This window comes from Strix aluco, chromosome 5 (genome assembly GCF_031877795.1).
Source record: "Strix aluco isolate bStrAlu1 chromosome 5, bStrAlu1.hap1, whole genome shotgun sequence".
NCBI lineage: Eukaryota > Metazoa > Chordata > Aves > Strigiformes > Strigidae > Strix > Strix aluco.
Genome location: NC_133935.1, coordinates 48,650,035 through 48,672,114, shown reverse-complemented (window position 1 = coordinate 48,672,114; position 22,080 = coordinate 48,650,035). Strand labels below are relative to the sequence as shown.

The following is a 22,080-nucleotide window of genomic DNA, read 5'->3' as shown; positions in this document are numbered from 1 at the left end:
GAATGAGGTAACTGGAGGCCTTTGTTCTTGAAAATGAATCTGCTGACTCTTCCGCCTTTCTCTTTTTAAATGTTAAAATTGCAAAAGCAAGTGACATTAACACCCTATTGAAAATGTCTCTTTTTCATTTATTAGTTGCTGAAACATTTGAATGTTAAAGAGATCTTGTCTCTTACAGCAGGTATAGTCGAGCTACTAGTCTTTTGCCATCAAAAAAATCAGTATGGCTAAAATCCAGCAAGGTGAGTGAAATTTAATATATGGAATATGCCTATGAGAGAGTTTTTGTAAGTGCTGAAGTATTGGTGAAAGCTTTCATGTTTCTAAATTTAGAATCAAATTCCTTAGCTTGAATTATTTAGTGTCAGGCTCAGCTAGCTGTACTGAGATAGAAAACATGTACAAGACACTTCTACTTGACTATACATGTGTGTGTGAGAGTAGTTCCATGCTGCATAATGGTGTGAAGGAGACCAACAGGATAGAATTGTTGAGCCTGTAGGTGTGCTCACATGGTGCAGTGCAGCCTTGGATAATTGTTCCTCAACTTTCTTCCTTGGATGAGTCCTTCACTCTTTTGCCTACCTTGCATTTGCCAGTGCCAAAGAGCAAGACAAAATAATAGGTAAAATGTTCTTTATTCCATAAATCAGTCAATTGCTCCATCATCTAAGATCATCCTATTTATTTGAAAAGTGCCCTTCTTCTGTATTTACACCAGCTGTGGTTTAACATGGTCTGGACATATCCTGAAAGCTGCTCGTCTTTTAATTCTGGCCAATGCTTACTGAGTTCTTAATCTGATTTTTAAATACTTCAAGAGTATGAAAAATGGCAGGAAGAAAAGAGAAGGAGCTGTTATTTTTACCCATCCTTTCTTCCTGTGTAATGTTTGTGTCCCCAGACAATCAACAGTGTGCAGCACACTCCCAGTTTTAGGGAGCCTTTCATTACTTAAGGTTTTCTTTTTAGATGTTGACCCCTATATAAGGATGACTTGTGTGGTTCCTCTGAAAGAAACAAGGTTAGCTTAAAGTCAGACTAGTGTAGTATTTCTTACTCTACTAGTAGTAGCTTAGTTATGTGCCACTTAAATTAACGAAACATTTTTTTTTCTAGGTTTGTTTGTCAAAGTCGAAAGAGTCTTGTTCCATGAAGATTTTCCGTGTGACCATAATAGCTTTAATTGCTATTATGGCACTATGGTAACAGTTAATTATCAACCACTTGACTTGTTTCTCCTGTCTCCTTTCCACTTTTCTCATTCTTCTTCTCACCCTTCCTACTCAAAGAACACAATGTATTAAAATTAAGAGTGAATAAGCCTGGTGACACTGTAAAGTTGAAATCGTTTTAGAAAAGTGAGATACTCGTGGTGCACACACAACTAATCTCTGTGCATGTCCCAATGTATGGTACACCTTGAATGTATCTTGGTGGCTCATGCTACAGGTGCAAAGCCGGGCTCTCAATGAGACTCTGCATGTTTTATGCAGTCATTCTGTGCCGAAGTACAATTTCTGATGTACAGAGTGATTCTGTTGTGTGAAATGAAGCTGGACTTGTTCCCAGTGTGGTGAGCAGTCCTGTGACTCTGAAAGTTTAACTTGTGACGTTAGACTTGTGGAAAGGAAAGCATGTGCTGGACTTGAGACTGCTATTTTCTTTTTCTAGTCCAAAAAAATGTGGCTTACAGTCTCTCTGTGAACTGAGTGCTTTGAACTGGTGTTGTGATTCTATTTACAATGGAAAACTGACTATATTTTGTGTTGAATACAAGAATATGTGTATATGCATATATACAAGTATATGAATACAATACTGTATACAAGTATCTGATGTAAACACCGTTAAATTCAGTCGAAATTTTTCCCACTAGATCAGATAGTTAACTCTTACATTACTACATTTGGACAAGGTGTTGTAAGGTACTAATGTTATGTTACATAAAAGATGGATGTGAATCTACAGAATAATTCTTTTTCTACAGTGCTTTGACAATATCGACCTTATATTTACTTAGCATTCATGACAGACATTTTGAGAAGCACCTGATTTACAGGCAAGTAGTTAAATTAATGTTAGTGAATTAGAATTAGTAATTGATTGTGGACCAATCTATTTTGGTCCACAACTCTGATGTCCATTTCTTAATAAATTGTTTTTCTTCAGCAGCAGTACCTCAAGTTCTGTTCTACTCTCTCCCCCTACCACTATGGCAGGTACTGTATCTCTGCTGGTCTGCATACACATAACAGGCCTTCAATTTCTGCGCTATTATAAAATGCCAATCAACACACAGCACTAGTGGGAGAACTGTGTCCTTTTTTTTGCCTTTAGCATTGCAGGGGGAAAGCACAATTTCTCAGAGCACGCAACCCATCAGCAGGATCCCTGAAGTGAATTTCTGTGACATTTTGCCTTGTGACAAGGTCTATTGTTGTCCAATTCATCAAGCAAAATCAAGCAAATCTCTAAGTTTCAAGAAAACCAATGCAAAAGAGAAATGTAAGTTGAAACATTAATTTCTGTTATTTACCATTTAAGTAAAGACTGTATAAACAGTGTGGGGGAAGGGGCAAGAATCTTCAAAAGTAGTTAGCTTCCTATAAAAGAACCTAGTCCAGAGGACTTAAAAAATCCTGATATAACTAATCATCACTGCAGTCAATATGTTTTTGAAAAATCTGGCCTGATTACCTTTAAGAATATTGGGTCCTAAGGTGTTTTGTCAGGTGTCACTGTTCTTCCTGGCCATTCATGGTAAATGATTCTATGTGAACTAGAAAGTCACTAATCTCTTAAATTAACCTTTGCCTACAGCTGGACAGGAGTTGATTGTGGTAATGGAGGGTGAATTAACAGATGTAGAAAAACCCAAAACACTTAATGGTGTCACAGTGTGGTGATACTACATCTTTTCTGTGGGCAGAGACAGAAATTCAGCTGCCAGAAAACATAAAACTTAGAATTAAAACTCTGCTCATTCAGGCAGGATTGTTGAGTAGAGAAATGTTATTTGAAGGCAGAGCTCTATGAAATAAATGATTCCTACTGGAACGAATTCTCTTTCAGATATTGTCTGCCAGATGTTATGTGTGTAATATTTGAGTAGGTGTATTGTTTACAACTTTTATAATATTTGTAAGAAACAGTTTATACATAAAGGTATGCACAAGTTGTTGGAATCTGTATTCCTCTTTCCCAGACCTTAACATTGTCAATGTCTGGAAGCAAGTGTTAATATTACTAAACCCAGCATTCATACTCCTCCTTTCTTGGCCTTGGGAACAACTCTTGCAGCAACCATGGTTGAGGTGAAATTGGGGACGGATGTAGTTCAGCCTCTGAAGTACAAATGTCTGCTAGGACAGGCATTGCCAATTGCTGTGACACTCTTATTCCATGAACTGTTTCAGTGGGATTCACCCACTGGCCATTCTTTATACTGCAAAGTGCTGTTGTCTGCAGGCAAGCTGCATGTGATAGTCCTTGCAATTCTTGTGATTGGTGCTGCAGTAAGCCCTGTGGCAGATATAGCTCAATACAGTGCTTTCAAGAGGTCATACCTAAGTGATTTGTATTGCTCTGAAACCTGAAAGAGCGTTGATTAATTAAAAAGACATTAATCTCATTTACAAATGAGGAAACTGTAGATGGATGAAAATGAAATATGAAAACCTTCTATCCTCAGCTGGCTGCTTTTGATATTAGGTGGAAAGTGAAGATAAGCATAAACACAAAGCATTACCTTCTCAAGGTCTTATGCTCCAAATAGCATTAAGTGTGGATCCAGGAATGAAAAATCAGCACAGAACACAAGCTACTGAAAGATTTCAGATCTGCACAAGTTTAATGAAGCTGAATGTATCCCCAGATGGAAGGTAACAATGTCAATATGAAATCCAAACAGAAGGAAAACCAACAAGCTGCTTAATGTAGCTGTAGCCAAGATAAATGAAAAGGAAAATGTTTTCAGAACAAAAAGCTAAGAGTTAAATATGGGGAATAATTAAGATAAACAGTGCATATTTTAGAGGCAGCTGATTAGTCTGATTCATGGAAAGATAAAACTATTTGAAATTGCAGTTGAATTAAATGCTAATTTAGGCATTCATATTTAACAGACCTTTTACTATTCCACCACGTGATACCTGAATTCTGTGGGTGCAGGCTACTATTGGGTGCATCCACTGTAGCTCCTAATCCCTTGCATCTCAGATTTGTTGAGAAGACTGTTAGTACTGTTCAAGTAGAAACAAAAGCAAGGCAAAATTTATTAAACAAAAATTTAGCACATATTTATGTAGTGGATGTGGCCTTAATGTGGCCTTTTCCCCCATACTTTATTTGTCTTAAGAACTGGTTTCTGTGAAGGATTTAGACTTTCAAACTCCTATTGATTTCAGTGGAACTGAGGAGTGTGAAAACTCTTCAGCATCTGGGCCTTTTCTGCAATCTGCTTCCATGCCATTAATGTTCGTTGCTTGCCCCTTCATGTTAAGTGTCACTGGTAACCAGGGGCTGTCCTTACTTTTTCTTGGAATGTTGTTTCTCCCTGGTGTCTCTCCCCTCACAAGAAAAGCTTGGTGAGGGCTCCTGCTGGATTTTGGTCAACATCATGCATTTGCATTTATTGCCTTCAGATGGTAGTTAACAGATTCATAGCAAGGTACCAGCACTACAAGAAGTCATCAGCAGGTTTTTCCCATGCTGCTTATAGAATATTACAACTCATGTCAATTAAAATCAGAAAACACTTGAGGAGAAAAAAAAGGATGCCATATTTATTGGATGAGTTTATCTGAATCTTATCTGAAGATAATGGTTGTCCTCATTACATTCTAGTCATGCTCATACTTTTATATTTGTTTTTGAATTGGATCTTCACACCCCACATTGGGCCTTTGAGAAAGTCCTCAGAGTCACTGTATGTGACAGAGTGGAAGGTTACCACAATTCATTGAAGACTGCTACAGTGTTTTTTGGTGGATCTTGGTGTTCTCAACTGGCAACTTGAGCTCCAGATAAAAATGACATCAGGTCCAGTTTTCTACATTTTGTTGGGATTGCATCAGCTTAAAGGACAATGAAATAGTAATTTTACAATGAGTAAAAAACCAAGTAAAAATAAATTTCTATACTGGTTACTGACTCAGTTTAAATAGTTGAAATCTCAGTGAAGTAGATCTGTCTTCATTCTAGTTTTTATACAAAATTCTGGTACCCACTTAATGCTTTCTTCCATTATCTGTGGAAGAATCACAGTATTAAATGTTTAGTAATTCAGAGTATTTAATAAATATTCCTGCCAACATTTGCACAGCTGAAGTATTTTATCTACAGGGAGAACATCTTTGTTTCAGTGAGCAATCTTTTGCCTTTACCAGGGGATATAGTTTTTTCTACAGAATAGTTCTCTGTTAATGAAAATGTAAAATGGCACGGAATGTTTAATGCATTGCTAACATACCTAGACTATTAAGAGAACACAGAAGAAAGTGAAAGGAAGATGTGACAACTAGTTTGTAAATAAAATGAAGAAAAAGAATTAATAGGCTTTTCTTAGGTCAGCCTCAAGACATGTATAACAGATTGCGTGTGTTCAGTAGCCATTCTTCTAGGTGTGTGGAACAGTATAAAGAAACGGGACAGCAGATGACTACTAAATGCAACAGTTACCACCTAACTTGGTATAACTGGTAGATCTGTACAATAAGCACATTAATAGAAAATGGATTCAAGGAATACCTGGCAGCAGTATCACAGATTCATAACAAAACATATTACATTGCTTCTGGGCCCTCAGATTCCAGTTGTTGATGTGTTCCATGCTCTTGGTCACCTATTAGCATGAGAAAAGCCTGGATTTTCTTATTCCCAATACCGAAATGAGAACCAAAATCTGGAATGAATAAGAAAACAGTAAGGTCAATCCAGCTCTCTTGTTTCAATCTCAGTGAAATAATGCATTTTGATCCTTCCTTTTGTAAACTAAATTTTTATATAATGAAAAAGTGACTTCTGTTCTGAACAGTCATTTTGAAATCAGAATGTTCCTTTGGAAAATGTGGGAATGGAGCATTTTGGTATTCTAGAAATATATGATTCCATTTTTTTCACAGATAAAATGGTATTTGATGAAGCATGTTAGTTTAGGCAAGATCAACATTTCTAAGACCCAGTTTATTGCTAACGTGTCTCTGGACAGATTCTTGGCTGGCAATTAGTGTAAAAGCACAGGAATAGCTTTAAACCATTTCCCATGGGCCTGAAGGGCCTTCCCCAGGTTGTACTATGAGATAATTATTCAAAAGATGTTTTAAAATTCACGTTTCTAGAGAACTGCTGAGAAAATTAATAGAATTAAAAAAAATCATATTTCCCAGCCTAGTTCAATGTTTGAAATTACAGAGCTGACATAAGTGAACATGGTGATCATGTTGTTAGAGCTGTGTATTAGTTTCTTCAATTTGGTGACTCATCCTTCCCTTTCTGAAATACTGTGTCTCACTTGGGTCAGTCCTCAGTGTCTTACATCTCACACTGAAAAAGCTGTTATTCCCCTCACCTCTGTTTGCGTGGCAGATGCCTATTCTTACTAATGCCATTTTCTCACTAATAAGAAAGATGTGGCTTTATGATCAGATCTGCACTGAAGTGCCTGACTGGATGTTGACTTTCGCTTTTGCTCTCTGTTATAACAATTGGTGATATTCTGTGTGGGGGATGAAATCTTTTCTATTAGGCTATTTTTTGAAATGCTTTAGAGATCCTGTAGAATTTCAAAATCTGGTTTCTTGTTATCTACACACTTCTTTTGACTGTATATATCTTCTTCTGAATAGAGATGCTTTGTATTTTAAAGGTTTCTCTTGTGGTTATGCATACCTTTATCCAAGAGATAATTAACAAAACATCTTCTGGTGTTGTATTCATATTTTGCTGCTACAACTGTACAAGGCTAACTTGGGGGATGTTTGTAAATATATCTTTCACAGCAAACAAAAGTGACGTGTTACCTGAACAAGATCCAGTTAAAAAATCTAATGGAAGACCTGATCTTGGAAATGACTGTAAGTCCCATATTTTTTAAAAAAACTGTTGAAATGTATCCTTGTATGACTTTGAAAAGCTACTTTTAGGCTTGGAATTCTGCTGCTGGAATTTAGAGAATTTTCATTTATAACTGGTCATTATAGAGAATTAACACTTAGGAATCTATTAAATACCTGTGATTCACTGTAATTTTCTTGTCATTCCAATTTATTCTTGCATCTTCAATAGATTTTTATAGACATTCTGGTTGCGCTCTCTAGATAGTTCTTAGACTTGGCTTCAGATGCAATAAAATGACAAGTGACATTTACCTTGACAGGGGCTAAAATCTTGTAAGGTGCTCAACACTGCTAACCTTTATACAGCAAAGTGCTTAAGGATATGGGTGTAGTTTTTGTGTGCAGGAAATGCATGATACAGTGTAAATGAAGTGTGTGGGGTTTGGCTCAACTGACCTAACGAATTAAAAACGTCAGCTGCTGCAAGGGGCCATGTCCACCTTAGGATCCTGACACTGCCTGTGTCAGTGGAGATGAAGATCTTCAACAGGAGACTTTTGGCTTGATTTCAGGCCAAAACTGACTGCGCACTGCTGTCAGAGCCAGTCTGGGCTGAAAATACCGATTCTTTTCTGTGAAGATGAGTATCTGCTGGTTACATATGTTGTAACGGCATGCTCTGGCATTCATTCAATGTGAGCAGGATTATGCCTTATCTTTCTGTTTATGTGGATGCTCTGTTTTAAGGCTTGTTTTTTTTATAACTATTCGATTAAAGATTAGGCCATATTTGGATGATAAAACATCTATAAACTGGCATGCATTTAAAGCAGATTGGTACCATGTGAGGGGTAGAACACAAGTTCTGCTTATTGCCTGGGTATGCCCCAGTGGGATGATCTGGGAAAAATCATTCCCCTTCTGATTTTTTTTTTTACATGGCTACACACCTCAGAAAAGTGCCTCTGTGGCATTAGTGTGATACATGTTGGAAACAGATGCTGGGGAATGTTCTTCTGTGCTACTTCTTTGAGAGGAACATGCTCCATTTCCCTCAGTCACTTAAGCATACATGCAGATATTTCCATGCTGAAGGTTAAGTATGTACTACCACACAGATGTTTTATAATCAGAGCACAGGTCAGCTAGTAATCATCAAGTTTCTTTGCAAAGTAGGGAACTGTTGCTGTAGAACAGAGGAACAGAAACACAAAACCAGTGTTCAAATTGCGATGTGAAGAGCAGGCTTGGGCCTGCTGAACCAAATCTTCCTTGTGGTCTCTGCACCACATTGCAAGACTTAAAATATCAGCAGCTCGATTCTGTAGGCAACAGCTGGAGTCTGGCTGTCTGCTGATAGCTTACACACTCCCTCCTCACCTGGGCCTTCCCCCAACCTTTGGCAATGTGAGTCTAGGTCCACTCAGGGCGATTAAACCTGTTCAGCCCCTTCTGTTTGAGGGCCCTCCACAGTTCAAACTGAAGTGGGCTGGTTTAGGGGTCTGAGATGCTGCAGGTCCTAACTATGGACCTGCACTGATTGGATGCTGTAGATACATCCAGAAGAAATAAGCTTTTCAGGATGCAGCTCAGTGCAGTGATTCCTAGGCCAGCTGTGAAAGCAAAAGCTGTGCTGCTGTGTTAGCACACTGGTTTTTGCCACCTAACTCTGCAGGGTTAATCTGCCTAGGGTAGGAGTCATGCTGTCATGGCTATACTCTTCACTGTATATGTAGAATGTTACAAAACTCTTTTAAGTTCTTGCAAGTTCAAGGCAACATTTTATGAAGAAATTATAATATTCATTAGGATCAGAAACAAGTTTTGTTGCATTCCAAATTATTTCTCTCAGCAAAGATAATGTTTTTCAAATTAATGGTTACTTGCATGAGCATGACTTCTAGTACATTAAAATGAATATTGACACATTTGTATTCTACTTGGACTGCCATCAAAATAGCCTTCAATGTCTGCCCACAAGAAAATGTTACAATATTAGGTGCCTGGGATATTTGCCCTTGTAAATTGAACAAGAATCTTATCTCTCCTGTAATGGTAGAATGAAGGTAATCAACCAGAGGCTTTTTACTGAGTCCTAATTTAGACCTGCAGCAACTCCTGTAGTGGCAAGCAAGGGAGTAGATGCCACTGTATTAACTGCAATTTTATTATGCTCTTATCTAAGATTTGTGAAATAATCAAGAATAAAACATTATTCTTAATATTTTTAGGGATTGATACCACAATCAGTTCCATACAGATTTTGGAAACTCAGCAAAGCATTGACAATCGCTATTGTAGTAAAAATCTACAGTGCAGGTAGGTAAATTGTTTTATTATGCTTTATTATATTAAGGATGTGATTGGTGACAGCCAACATGGCTTCATTAAGGGCAAATCATGCCTGACAAATTTGGTGGCCTTACTATGACGGGGTTACAGCATTGGTGAAAATGGGAAGAGCAACTGATATCATCTACCTGCACTTGTGCAAAGCATTTGACACTGTCCCGCACAACATCCTTGTCCCTAAATTGGAGAGACATGGATTTGACAGATGGACCACTCAGTGGATAAGAAACTGGCTGGATGGTTGCACTCAAAGAGCTGCGGTCAACAGCTCGATGTCCGAGTGGTGAGCAGTGACAAGTCATGTTCCTCAGGAGTTGGTACTGGGACCAGTGCTGTTTAACATCTTTGTTGGAGACATGGACAGTGGGATTGAGTGCACCCTCAGCAAGTTTGCCGATGACACCAAGCTGTGTGGTGTGGTCGACACGCTGGAGGGCAGGGATGCCATCCAGAGGGACCTGGACAGGCTTGAGGGGTGGGCCCCTGCAAACCTTGTGAAGTTCAACAAGGCCAAGTGCAAGGTCCTGCACATGGGACAAAGCAATCCCAAGCACCAATACAAGCTGGGTGATGAGTGGATTGAGAGCAGTCCTGTGGAGAAGGACTTGGGGGTATTAGTGGATGGAAGACTATGAGCCAGCAATGTGCGCTCACAGCCCAGAAAGCCAACTGTGTCCTGGGCCACATGAAGAGAAGTGTGGCCAGCAGGTCGAGGGAGGTGATTCTCCCCCTCTACTCCTGTGAGACCCCACCTGGAGTACTGTGTCCAGCTCTGGGTCTCCAACATAAGAAGGACATAGACCTGCTCGAGTGGGTCCAGAGGAGGCCGCGAAGATGATCAGGGGGCTGGAGCACCTCCCTTATGAGGACAGGCTGAGAGAGTTGGGGTTGTTCAGCCTGGAGAATAGAAGGCTCCGGGGAGACCTTATAGTGGCCTTCCAGTACCTAAAGGGGGCCGACAGGAAAGGTGGGGAGGGACTCCTTATTAACGAGTGTAGTGATAGGATGAGGGGTAACGGTCTTAAACTGAAAGACAGTAGATTTAGATTAGTTCAAAGGAAGAAATTCTTTACTGTGGGAGTGGTGAGACACTGGCACAGGTTGCCCAGAGAAGCTGTGGCTGCCCCCTCCCTGGAAGTGTTCAAGGCCAGGTTGGATGGGGCTTTGAGCAACCTGATCTAGTGGAAGGTGTCCCTGCCCATGGCAGGAGGGTTGGATCTAGATGATCTTTAAGGTCCCTTCCAACTCAAACCATTCTATGATTCAACGATTATGGTGGAATACCATTAATGTGGCATGGCTACTTGGCTGGCTCAGGTTGTGTCCTCTAGCATGCAGGAATTTCTTCTACCTTTTCATATTTTTTTCTTTTAAAATTTAAATGCAATTTCCATGGTTTTGCAAGGTTATTGTCTATCTTGAAATCCTTTGTGTATTAATGCCAACTTTTTCAGGTCCGGAAATTACAGCTATGTTATTCCTGTTAACAAATACACACCCATGGATGTGGAAATCTCACTGGAAATAAAGTAAGTACAATTAAAGATGATACATACATAATACAACAGTGGTTCATTTTTTAGACAGTAATTCTTGCCTGATTTCTACTGTGACATAAATTTGTCGCTATTCAGAGGAGTGGGGACAAATCTATGCACAACTAAGTTCTTAATGTAGACCTTTGGGTAGATCCTTTGCTGTTGCGTAGGCCCAGTACCACTCAGTGCAATGACAATTTCACTCATTGATGCAGATACTAAAATCCAGTAGTCTTAAGGTTCGGTCTAATAATTGTTTGAGCAGACATGTGTGCATATATTAGCAGGATTGTGGCCTTTGACCTATGGATTTGATTTTTTTTTTTGGTGTAGAGAAATATTATTAGAAACATACATAAATAACTCCAGAGGAAGCATTTTTTGGCCTGTTGTGCCAAGCCCTGTAAAAGGGGATTCTTGTGCAGGAACCTCTGGTAATGCATAAAATTGTGACTTATAGCAGGAATAAGCAGCAGATTTATTCCTTTCAGCAGATATTTGCTCCTCAGATAAAAGCCTAGCTCCATTGTGTTCTCCCAGAAGTAACAAGTCCTTTCTTTTGGGGTTTTTCTCTGAGAAAGGCCAGCGATAGCCAGAACAGCTGCCAAACCCTGTGCTTGATGACACTTCATGACTCCAGTTTCTCCAAGAAAGGACTATGTGAAGCTATGAATGGTCTTTAGGTCCAGTATTTTGATCTTGAATGTTATCCTTGTAAACATCTGCCTTTTTCAGATAAGAGGAAATATAACAGTACTCCTGAAGTGCCTGCTTGTTTTCTACAGTCACTGAATTGTCTTTTAAGTGTATGCCATTATAATCTAATAATACAGCCCTTCCATGTAGGGATTAATATATCATACTCAGAGTTTCACTGAAGCAGTTACTGCATTTATTTTGGATATTGGTTTGTCATTTGCAGGGAGGGGGATTTTCAATATATACCTTTTCTATATACTTTCACTAAACAAAGCCACAAATTTAAAAAATCAAAGCACTTAACAAAGTCCAAATATATTTGGGTTACCACTGTGTCCAAATACTGTAAGATACTGTAAATACTTCAGAAGTTTGGAAAACCTTTATGCCTGATGGATAAAATCAAATTAATCCAACACACACTACTAACAACCCATCTAGGACAGAGAATCTGCCATGTATGAATTATATGCTTTAAAACTGATGTTTCTTATAATACCTTGTTAATGTTGTGAAAGCACATTTTGTCGAGGGGTGCTTTGTTGTTCCCCACAGCATAAACTGTAAATTTACATGTCACCTTTTCCCTACCTTCTGCTTTCAGTTTTTCTGCTAGCCATTGCCATATCTGAGTTCTTTGGATATCCAAGGCATTTTTGTTTGTTTATACTCTTCCCAAAAAAGCCATCTGGTAAGCTAGGAAGTGCTGGAAACTCTCACTAGAGATAGTTTGGAGAAGATATGACCACAAGGTCCTTGCTGTTGAAGAATTTTGAATGAAATTCTGTTTACCACTGCTTTCCCAGACAAAGTCTGGGATATTTTTACTTCTTTTTAATGATATATTTACATATGTACAGTGGCAAATGGGAGTTATTTATATAGGTCCCTGCTTTAAGGCTTATTATGGGTTTGTCTTCCATTAAATTGATGTTGTGTTTAGATGCCCAGGTACCCTCTGGCACAGATATCTTGTGCCTATGCATGATTGTAAGCCATGCGACTCAAGCATGTCATGACCATTTGTATAAAAAGCCATATACATCATACCTTCTGGTATGAACATGCTTGAGGTTTGAGGAAGTTTAGTGTACATTTCCAGATTTATCTTAACGACTGTAAAGATCACCCAGATTTCCAAATGCAAAACAGCCTCCATTCATGGGAAGGAATGGGACAAGATTAGAGGTTGGTGGCTTAGGTCTATCTCCTTCATACCAACCAGTGAAGTAGTCTCCTCTGTTTTATTTCTCTACAATTCAATTCTTCGGATTTGTTTGCTTTGTATGTATTTTGTATTTATATACATGATTCTCCTATTTAAGAGCAATTGGATAGATCCTTATTTTTCTCTATTTCTTGAAGTACCACGGAACCATTAATTGTATTTCTCTGCAAAGTCACATTTGGAAATTATTGCTCCCATTATTCTTCAAGCCAAAACAGTAGGAAGGATTTCCTAGAAACCACACAGGTAAGATTTTTGCAGCAATACTCTGGCTTGTGGGGATCATTTTTATAAACTGCCCAGTGAATGACTCTTTTTTCCACTCTCACATTAAAGGAACTATGCAAAACTGAAAATAAAATTGAGCTTTATGTAGGAAAAATGTGTTTATTTTTCTGATAGTTTTGGTGGTTGAAGCCATACAGTGCTGAAATAATTTGTGATTTTTGCTCCCCTTGCTCTCCAGAATGGTGTTTGCTTCTACTAGCTCTGTTTGCTTTTCATAAAAGCATCAGTCTCATAAGTAAGTGGTTACAATGCCTTGAATGATGTTCTTGATTCAAGCAAAATTATGGGATGCATTCTGGAGTAGAGGGACATATGGAGGGTGGGAAAAACTTGTTGTAATACCTAGTTCTGCTGATTAGCCTTATGGACCACTGTTTGTAAGGAACGAATGAAGAGATAAAAGAGACCATGAAGATCTTCAGCTCCAGAGTGTGGAAAGGAGGATAGCTCATGCCAGCTAGTCGCCTTGGCCTTGTTCATAGTGTATTTATGGGCACTTGGAAGAAAATAAATAGTCCATTAGAACCTGACTTATAAAAGTAATGGCTGCAAAATTCTGATCTTGATTGAAGTAGTAGAAATCCAAATGGTACTGAATCTGCCAGTCATAGCTGGCTTTGGCATGACCATAATGAGAAACAACCTTTTTGTAGGAGCCAGTTTTCTGATGAATTTTATAAAAATCTATCTAGTGACTCTCTACAAGGACAGTTTTGAGTCTACTTCAGCCTAACTCACCACTATAACTCTATATATCTCCAGAGATACTTAAAAAATAGGAGTACTTTTCACTTGGGGCCTTAGGGTACAGTTCTCCAAACTCTCATCTACTCTACTGTTTCCAGTATTGTCCTGTGGGTAGTGAATTCCAGTTTTTAAGTCTTGAATTCACTGGAAACAATGGTAGTATTCACTTTTTTTTCTGTGTGAACAGGAGTTTACCGATAAATCTCTCTAGGGAAAGTTCATTGTAAAAGCAAGAGTTGTTCACATGTTATCTGGATTGCCTCAGTGGGAATAAACGCTGTTAAAACATGTTACCTTTTCCTAGTAAAAAAATATTTAGAGACCGGATCTTGCAAACTTTTGATCATCTCCAGTAAATTGATGAGGGCCTTAAACTCCCTTGAAATTATCTGGAAATATAAGACCCTTTCAAGGCCTCGATTTGTCCGCATTGCTTGGAAATGTTTATTCTGGCTAAAACAGTAGGAAAGGCAGAAGCAAGGATAGTAGCATTTCTGAACACATTGTAGGAGAAACTTTCCTGAAGTTGGAAGTAATTTCAGACTCTTTTTTTACATTTCTGATCTATGGTGCCATACATAATATGTTCTTAATTGATTTTAAATTACTTTTTTGGTGCTTTGTCAAATTAGAGCAGTTGGGATACCCCCACCCTTAAGCTGACTTTCTGATCAACTTTTCAAATGTCTTTGCAAAAAGTTCCAGGCTTCTCTGCAACTGCTGCAGAGCTGTCAGAAAGCCAAAATTGTCCAAGTTTTGACCTGTCTGCTGTAATTCCAACAGAATTGAAATTAAGTCAGACCAGAGAGTTTCACAATGCAGAAATATCCTTGAAGCTTACTGCCAAAACTGGTCAAAGAGATTTCCTGTGTCAACCTGAAATCCACATCAAAAAACTAAAGCTAACTAGCCTCTAGCAGCAGTGAGCATTCAGGTTTGATGTGACTCAGAATAGAAATGCTGCCTAGTTGAAGAGGTTTTTTTCAAGAGGATTTTCCTAGGGACTGAAAGGCCTATTCCCTGCCAGATGGCAGGACAGCAATCAGTTGGACTCAGCATTCTCACATAAGTTGTATCATGTGAACATATCATCTCCAACAGAGAGAATGTGTCAGAAAGTGAAGGAAAGAGGGAAAGATGAAGGAGTGGAGACACTAGAAACTGATGAAAATAAAGTTACCATGGATCATTAGGTTAAAAAGAGGTGAGGATTGAATTTTATTTTATTCAATGCAGCATAAACATTTCAGATGCAAAATACACTATTTCATTTGTACATGGCAGGACACTGTGATCAAAAAGAGCATGAAATCTTGCCTGCATCTTTTTTGAAATACTGGGTGAAGACGCTACCCATATCTTTAGAATTTAGAGGAACATTCACTGCCTTCTGAGGACTACTAAAGTTGGTGTTTCAAAATTGTCAAAATTGCCATTTGCTGCTACTATTACACCTTAAAGCTCTCAGGCCACCTGGCACATCAGGAGCAATCCCTATTTATTGTGGGATTTGCTTGGAAAACTGGAGAGGGAGTTCAGTTATTCAGAGCCAGCTGAGCGTCGCTGAGAGCCAGATGTCTGTCAGCTCCTGGGCAAGAGCTGATCAGAGCAAACCCACATCTTCAGGTTTTAAAGTCAGCACTTTGTCTTTAAATACTAAAGACTGTAGCTATCAAGTCTTGTTATCATAAATTACTTTGCACTGCATTTGTCTATGAAATGGTTCCAGAGCCTATCCTTCTCTCCAGTTTAATGTGAAATAAGGTTATCTAATCTCTCTCTCTCTCTCATTTATCATTTAGGGACGTCAGCATATTTGGACTCTCCCTGTAGCTAAATTGTATGACAGCGCATACTATTTCCGTGTAGCTGCACCGGTAAGCCTTTTCAAATGGCAACCCAGCAAAAGACAAATTGCTTCTGAACTGAGAGAAGATCCTATATGAATCTCCTTTATTTTTCTTCTGCAGGGTTTTGCAGGATGCTCGACAGATCCTTATTTTGCTGGAATGTTTTTTACTGATTACTACTTCTATTTTTATCGGCAGTGTAACTAAAATGTGGCTGATCATTCTGTTCTTTGGGGAAAACACAAGGAAGCCCTTGATATGAAAAAGAGACTTGTGAATGGCCCTGGATATTTTTTTAAACCTCTACCTGAATTGCATGGCGCTTTCTTGTTTGTTTCACTTTTAAATTACTAAAAAGGAGAATAAAGAGTTTGACAACTGTAGCTTTGCATTTCCAGGAACTGTTTCTAAAGAACATGAGGCAATGGAGTATATGATGTGTAAATAAAATAATCCCACTGATCATAGTGAAGTTATGATATTGTATGTATAGCAGATGAGAACAAATGGGTAGGAGCTCTGCTGAGCTGGGATACACTCCAGTCCTCAGAAGATGGTAAGATAATAAAATGTTATTTGCAGTCAGGAGACCTGCTTCTGTCCTACAGGCATATACCTTCCCTTAGTATCTGCTGCCCTTTATTTATATATAAATCTATTTTTTTTTGCTAACAAAACCAAAACCAAACATACCTTTGAGAGAGAAACAGAGTGTTGTGAAAATGCCCTCTAAAATAAGTGCTGTAAATTAGGGAACAACAGGTCAATTCCGTGGTCTGTTTAGGTATTTCCATTTCAGAAAGCAGTACCATCATTATAGCTACAATTGTGTGATTTAACGTTGATGCTGCAGTTTGAATGAGATACGTTTCAGCTACCTGGTTTTGTGTTTTTTGTTTTTTTTTTTTAAACTGTACAGCAGGAATGAACTATTTACTCCTAAATTCAGGTTATTTGTTTTCTTGGTGTTTGTGATTTGTACTAGTGTGATGAAAGAACATAAATATTTGAGAAGAAGAATGTCTTGCCTGAATGGCTTTTTAAGATGCATATGGATACACACTTGCATGGGAGAAATCTTTCTGTTCATATTTAGGAAATATATTTTTAAGATAAAGCTATTTAAATGAAATTTCACATTAGTTGCTCAGACAGAAGGAAAACAGATGTAATGACCAAGTACAGTATAAATAGTGTTGTGGGTTATGTTTAGAACAATCATTCATTTTGTGCAGAGAAGAGACAGTAAATATAATTAAGAGACTGTAGGCTTTTCAAGATTTATAATGTAAAAGTTATATTTGAACAACCTTGCTCTGAATGAAATTCTTTATTTAGCAGTGAAAGGGAAACATTAAGAAGAAAAATTAATCTCTAAAAAAGAGCTGACCACAGTCTTTGTAAACACCCATGTGTCTCAATTGTATATTTATTGCCTGACAATGTGATAGTTTAATTTTTTTCTGTGCCTTCATTTAGCATTTCTTTTGTCCCTAATTTGGGATTTCCTTTAAGGATGACCTTCTGACTGATTTTTTTAAATGTATGTGCTTCAGATGGGGTTAACTGCAACGTCTGTGGATTTTTTTGCCTTAAATGACTCTCTACTTCGACCTTAAACATATAAGGGTTTGGATTTGTTTTGGGTTTGTTTTTTTTTTTTTTTTTCCCCTGGGAATTATTTATGGTGTATACCACATGATCTGTAATATCCCAGAGACTAACTGGACTTGGAACTCTGGATCCAAAAGCATCAGAAGTTTGTACCTTTAGTTTTTTATGGTCCATACTTGAGGGTAATTCCTCAGAAGTGTCACCCGGTCACAGATCTTAATGCATGTGCATTTTGAACAAAAATTGTACATTTCTAGACCCACCTTGTTTTCATCACACTGTTCTGGATTGAAATACACAGTGGCACAGAGCACTGCAGTAGAAGAATATAAGCTCCCAGTTGTTTCCTGCCATCCAAAAACTTCCTGTGATTAGGGTCTGGGGTGAGATGCATGTGGGATAGCAACTATATTCTTTGTGAAAAAGCTTGTGATGATTTTATTACATATGACTTTGCCCATTCAAGAATTTTCAACTAGTTCTTTACTCCTGTCATACATTTTCAGTAAGGTATTCTTCAAGATTTTATTCCAATTTAAGATGACAAGTTGCTGTATGAAGGCTGTGTTCTAACATGTCCAAAGTAACAAATACCCACCTTGGAAAATGCTAGGGAGGAACTGGCAGAAATTAAATACTTGTCATTGAAAAAACTGTGATAAATAGTCTTCAGGCTCCTGAGAAAATCTGTGAATGACAATGAGCTGAAAGACTTTTTAAAATGGGATGACATATTAACAGTAATGCTTTGATCATTTTAAATGGGGATTGGATGACTTTTGTTGCTTTGTGATGCTAATTATATTGGGGTTACCACTGAATGAGTTAGTGGATCAGGGGACCAGGAGAAAATACTAGTTGTGTAACAGAACTCTGAGCATGCCCTGGTTTTCTGTCTAGAAGTTTAGTCTAGTTGAAAAAGCAAAACTTTACTATTTGCCTGGGATTTCACATACACCAGGTCCAAAAGTGCAAGAGAAGATACCTGATGTAATAATTCAGCCTGTACTTGCATTATGACTCTTTTGTCTGAGAGTCACCTGGAAATCCCAGGGAATGTTTTAATTCTCCTTCCTCCTGGATAATGTTTTCAGAATACATTGACTTGCCAGGCATGTGCTGGCTGGCTGTACAGTGCATGTACAGTGTGTTCAGCAAGCCAAGGAGTGCCAGCCTGTACTGGTTTTGGCTGGGATAGAGTTAATTTTCTTCAGAGTAGCTTGTATGGGGCTATGTTTTGGATTTGTGCTGAAGACAGTGTTGACAACACACTGATGTTTTAGTTACTGCTGAAGGGTGCTCACACAGGGTCAAGGCCTTTTCTGCTTGGCAGACTGCCCCGCCAGTGAGCAGGCTGGGGGTGCCCAAGAAATCGTGAGGGGACACAATGGGGACAGCTGACCCCAACTGACCAAAGGGATATCCTATACTGTAAGTAACCGTTACGTGTGCTGGAGCCCTGCTTTCCTGGAGATGGCTGAACACCTGCCTGCCAATGGGAAGGAGTGAATTAATTCCTTCTTTTGCTTTGCTTGTGCACACAGTTTTTGCTTTACCTGTTAAACTGTCCTTATCCCAGCTCACGAGTTTTCTCCCTTTCAAGTCTCTCCCCCACCCCACTGGGGGAGAGTGAGCAAGTGGCTGCGTGGTGTTTAGCTGCCTACCAGAGTTAGACTGTGACACAGCCTCACCAGATACACAGTGGGTGACATACATGCCCAGATTTCAGTCCATTTTGGTGTGGAAATATGGAAGCTCTAGGAATGATTCTCACCCCTGTATCTGCTAAGCCCTCACTTTCCTGTGTTTGGGGAGGTGGAACTCATCTTGACTGCACTGGACTGGTGACATTCTCTACCTTGTGCAGTTCTTCTCCCTTGTACAACATCAAACTAGGACTACGATAGAAGAATACCATGGAGAATATATGGCTGGCAGCATTTTCCGTCCTGAACAACTAAAGGAAGTATGGATTGACTTTTCCAAATGAAAAACATTGTTCTAAAACGTTCAAGTGTACCAGTTGTTTTTTGGTATTCCTGTGTGCTCAGTGATAAAGTTGCAACAATTTTTAACGGTGGTCATTACAATGTAGTTTGAAACAAATTTTGTGATACTGAATAATGAATTACTGATTTTTTATGTATATTCTGCCTGGAACAGAAAATTCCTTCATTTACCTATTTTTATCACAATGTGGATGAATTGTAGAAACCTCCAGACATCCATCACTGGAATATTTCCCACGAATTTGAGAGGGAACTGAGGCAAAGCAAACTCCCAGTTTGGGTGATAGTCAGCCGTAAATTGCAGGAGGCAAAGGTAGAACTAGAATAGGGCCATCTGGTACCATCTGATCTGAATTTCAAACCATGCTGCTCATAGCAAGAACATGATATGGCAATTCACATTTTTCCTTGACTGTAACACAAATTACCTAGCCTTGCTTTCAGTAAGTTTGATCCGGTGGTGGCAGCAGCATTTTAAGTAAGGAACTGCGATCACTTGAAAGCCCGGCACACTTAAGCAGAGAGCTTATAAAGGGAAAATCCTGTATGGTCACCCCATGGAAACCATGTATGAGGCAGAAGAGCAGAACGAGTAGTTCTGGGGTGTGAGCCTGCAGGTGAATAGCTGGTAGCCTTTGGGCAGAACCCCAGGTGAAGCTGTAGACAGCCATGAACAAAGGGGCATTTTGCTTGCTGGCTGCAGCTCAGTTCAAATGACTCTTTATTTCAGAAGAGGCCTGGTAGCTAGCAAGGAAGCTATTTGTGTTGACCTGGTTGGATGGTGTGAGCCTACTGTGAGAAACTAGCAATCCCAAATCTGAGTCTGGAGTCCTGCACAGCACAGGTCTGAAGGGAGGCCTGTAGGTGAGCTTTTCATCAAGTCCTGCTTATCTATATTTTTTTAGGATCATAGCTTACTTTCTAGAGTCAGAAAAATACTCTCATTAAGAATTGCTAGTGGGTTAAATTTTGCTCACAGTGCAAGAAGTTGCTCACTCGGGAGTCACTGACTTCTTAAATTACAAATCCATTGCATAGAACGTGAGTCAATCCAGCTGCAAAATGATTTACATCAGGTTTACTCTTTCTGTTGATCTGAGTGCTAGAGTATGTTTAAAATAAATCTGTTCATTGTAGGTATAGAAACTAGTTTCAAGATTCACAGAAAATTAATCATAGTTTATAAATTAGTTGCAGTGCTTTAAGACTACTATATGATATGTTGCTTTATATGAAGACATGGCTTTTATGTATGACATTATAGTACACTTAAAAGGATCGAACACAACTGGTGGAAACTCATTATAGGAATCACTTGCTGATCTTACCTTCATCTTGGAATAATTCTACTTAATGTCCCACCTAAACTGTGCTACAAAGAAACAATTTTCTGCAGATTCGTGTCCTGTATCACTGACAGTCTGCCACTGCAAAAATCCCAGCTGCTCTGCTGGCTTCCGTGGATCGCTCTTCCACATGACGTTTGCTTCCTTCCACATTCCCTACCTGTTGGACAAGGCAAAAAGCAGGATCAGCTCTGATTTAAGCTGTTCTCATACTGACGGGGAAAGCTGTCTGCTCCCTCACACAGGGAATTCCTACCTGCCTTTGGAAATATTAAGTTGTTACTGTTTGTTTGTGTGGGCACCAGTTTGGGTCTTTTTCTCTTCTTCACTTCAGATTTTTTTGAATCTCGTAGAAACATAATATGGCTGAGCCTCTATCGAATTTGATTGTAAGTGGTCAACACATTAAAAATTATTAGTAATCAGAACAGGGAGGTTGATCATATCAGCTTGGAAATTTGATGTTCTGTTTAAAGCCAGGATTTAGTTCATTCCAGACAAAAGAATCTTAAGTGATGGCTCTCAGGTTTCTTAGGGGAGATGGTGCTTTTTGAAACAGAATGCTTGGGAAGTTTTAGATTGTAGATCCAGAGCTTTGGATAACATCTTTGACACAAGGAGGCTGGGATTCAGTCTCACTCCTCTGTAGATCCAGGACCACTGACGAAGCCTTCATGACTCCATTGCTCACTAATACAACTTCCTGAAGGGGGAGACAAACTGGAAGTGGGGCAGTGTTGTGAGGGTAAATGGATTAAACACACTGAGACGCTCACATGAGTCAGGATTATATATGTTTGGGACTAATCAGTACTTCTGAAAAATCAGGCCCAGTGAGGAGTGTAGGTCTAACTTTAGCATTTCATTTTGAATGCTTTGGTCTTGGCATGTTAACTCAAAATCCTCATTAGGCTATACAAATGTTTCACTGGAAAAAGCACGAATATTTTTTTCCTGGACGATGGCTATCAAGTAATTGGAAGAAACAGTTTTCACTGTTACATTTCCACACCCCCTCCCTTGCTCTTATGCATTCATAGTATTTGTTAAATTTTTCTAATATATGGGTGTGTTTGCCCACTACAGAATGAGTAATTTTAATTAACATCTGCAAACCACCAAATAATACCTGGAGTGGCAGCTGCTGTCTGTGTCCCATGCTCTCAAAATCATTTGTCTGAAAGAACAGGGCTTTCTAAGGAAAAGCCAAGGCACAAGCGTGTCCCAGTCCTCGATTACATATATTTTGTCCACTGACTTGTTTCCCCTCCTGTTAATCTTTGGGGAGGGCCGAGCAGCAGTTGCATCCCGGTAGCAGGCACGGGCAGCCTGGCTGATGGCTGGGCTGGGC

The 22,080-nt window shown here is 39.0% G+C and overlaps 1 protein-coding gene across 1 annotated transcript in view; it reads left to right on the top strand.

Annotated features, from left to right (window-relative positions):
* Window positions 1-16,227, top strand: part of MYRFL (myelin regulatory factor like) — a 49,068-nt gene extending 32,841 nt beyond the window's left edge. Inside the window, exons 15-25 of the mRNA XM_074825444.1 lie at window positions 179-242; window positions 1,120-1,205; window positions 1,991-2,062; window positions 2,176-2,222; window positions 2,341-2,508; window positions 7,002-7,076; window positions 9,290-9,377; window positions 10,865-10,939; window positions 13,013-13,121; window positions 15,713-15,787; window positions 15,881-16,227. Of these exons, the coding sequence (XP_074681545.1) occupies window positions 179-242; window positions 1,120-1,205; window positions 1,991-2,062; window positions 2,176-2,222; window positions 2,341-2,508; window positions 7,002-7,076; window positions 9,290-9,377; window positions 10,865-10,939; window positions 13,013-13,121; window positions 15,713-15,787; window positions 15,881-15,967 (946 nt within the window). The 3' untranslated portion in view covers window positions 15,968-16,227. The remainder of the gene's footprint in view (window positions 1-178; window positions 243-1,119; window positions 1,206-1,990; window positions 2,063-2,175; window positions 2,223-2,340; window positions 2,509-7,001; window positions 7,077-9,289; window positions 9,378-10,864; window positions 10,940-13,012; window positions 13,122-15,712; window positions 15,788-15,880) is intronic.
* The last annotated feature ends 5,853 nt before the right edge of the window (window positions 16,228-22,080 follow it).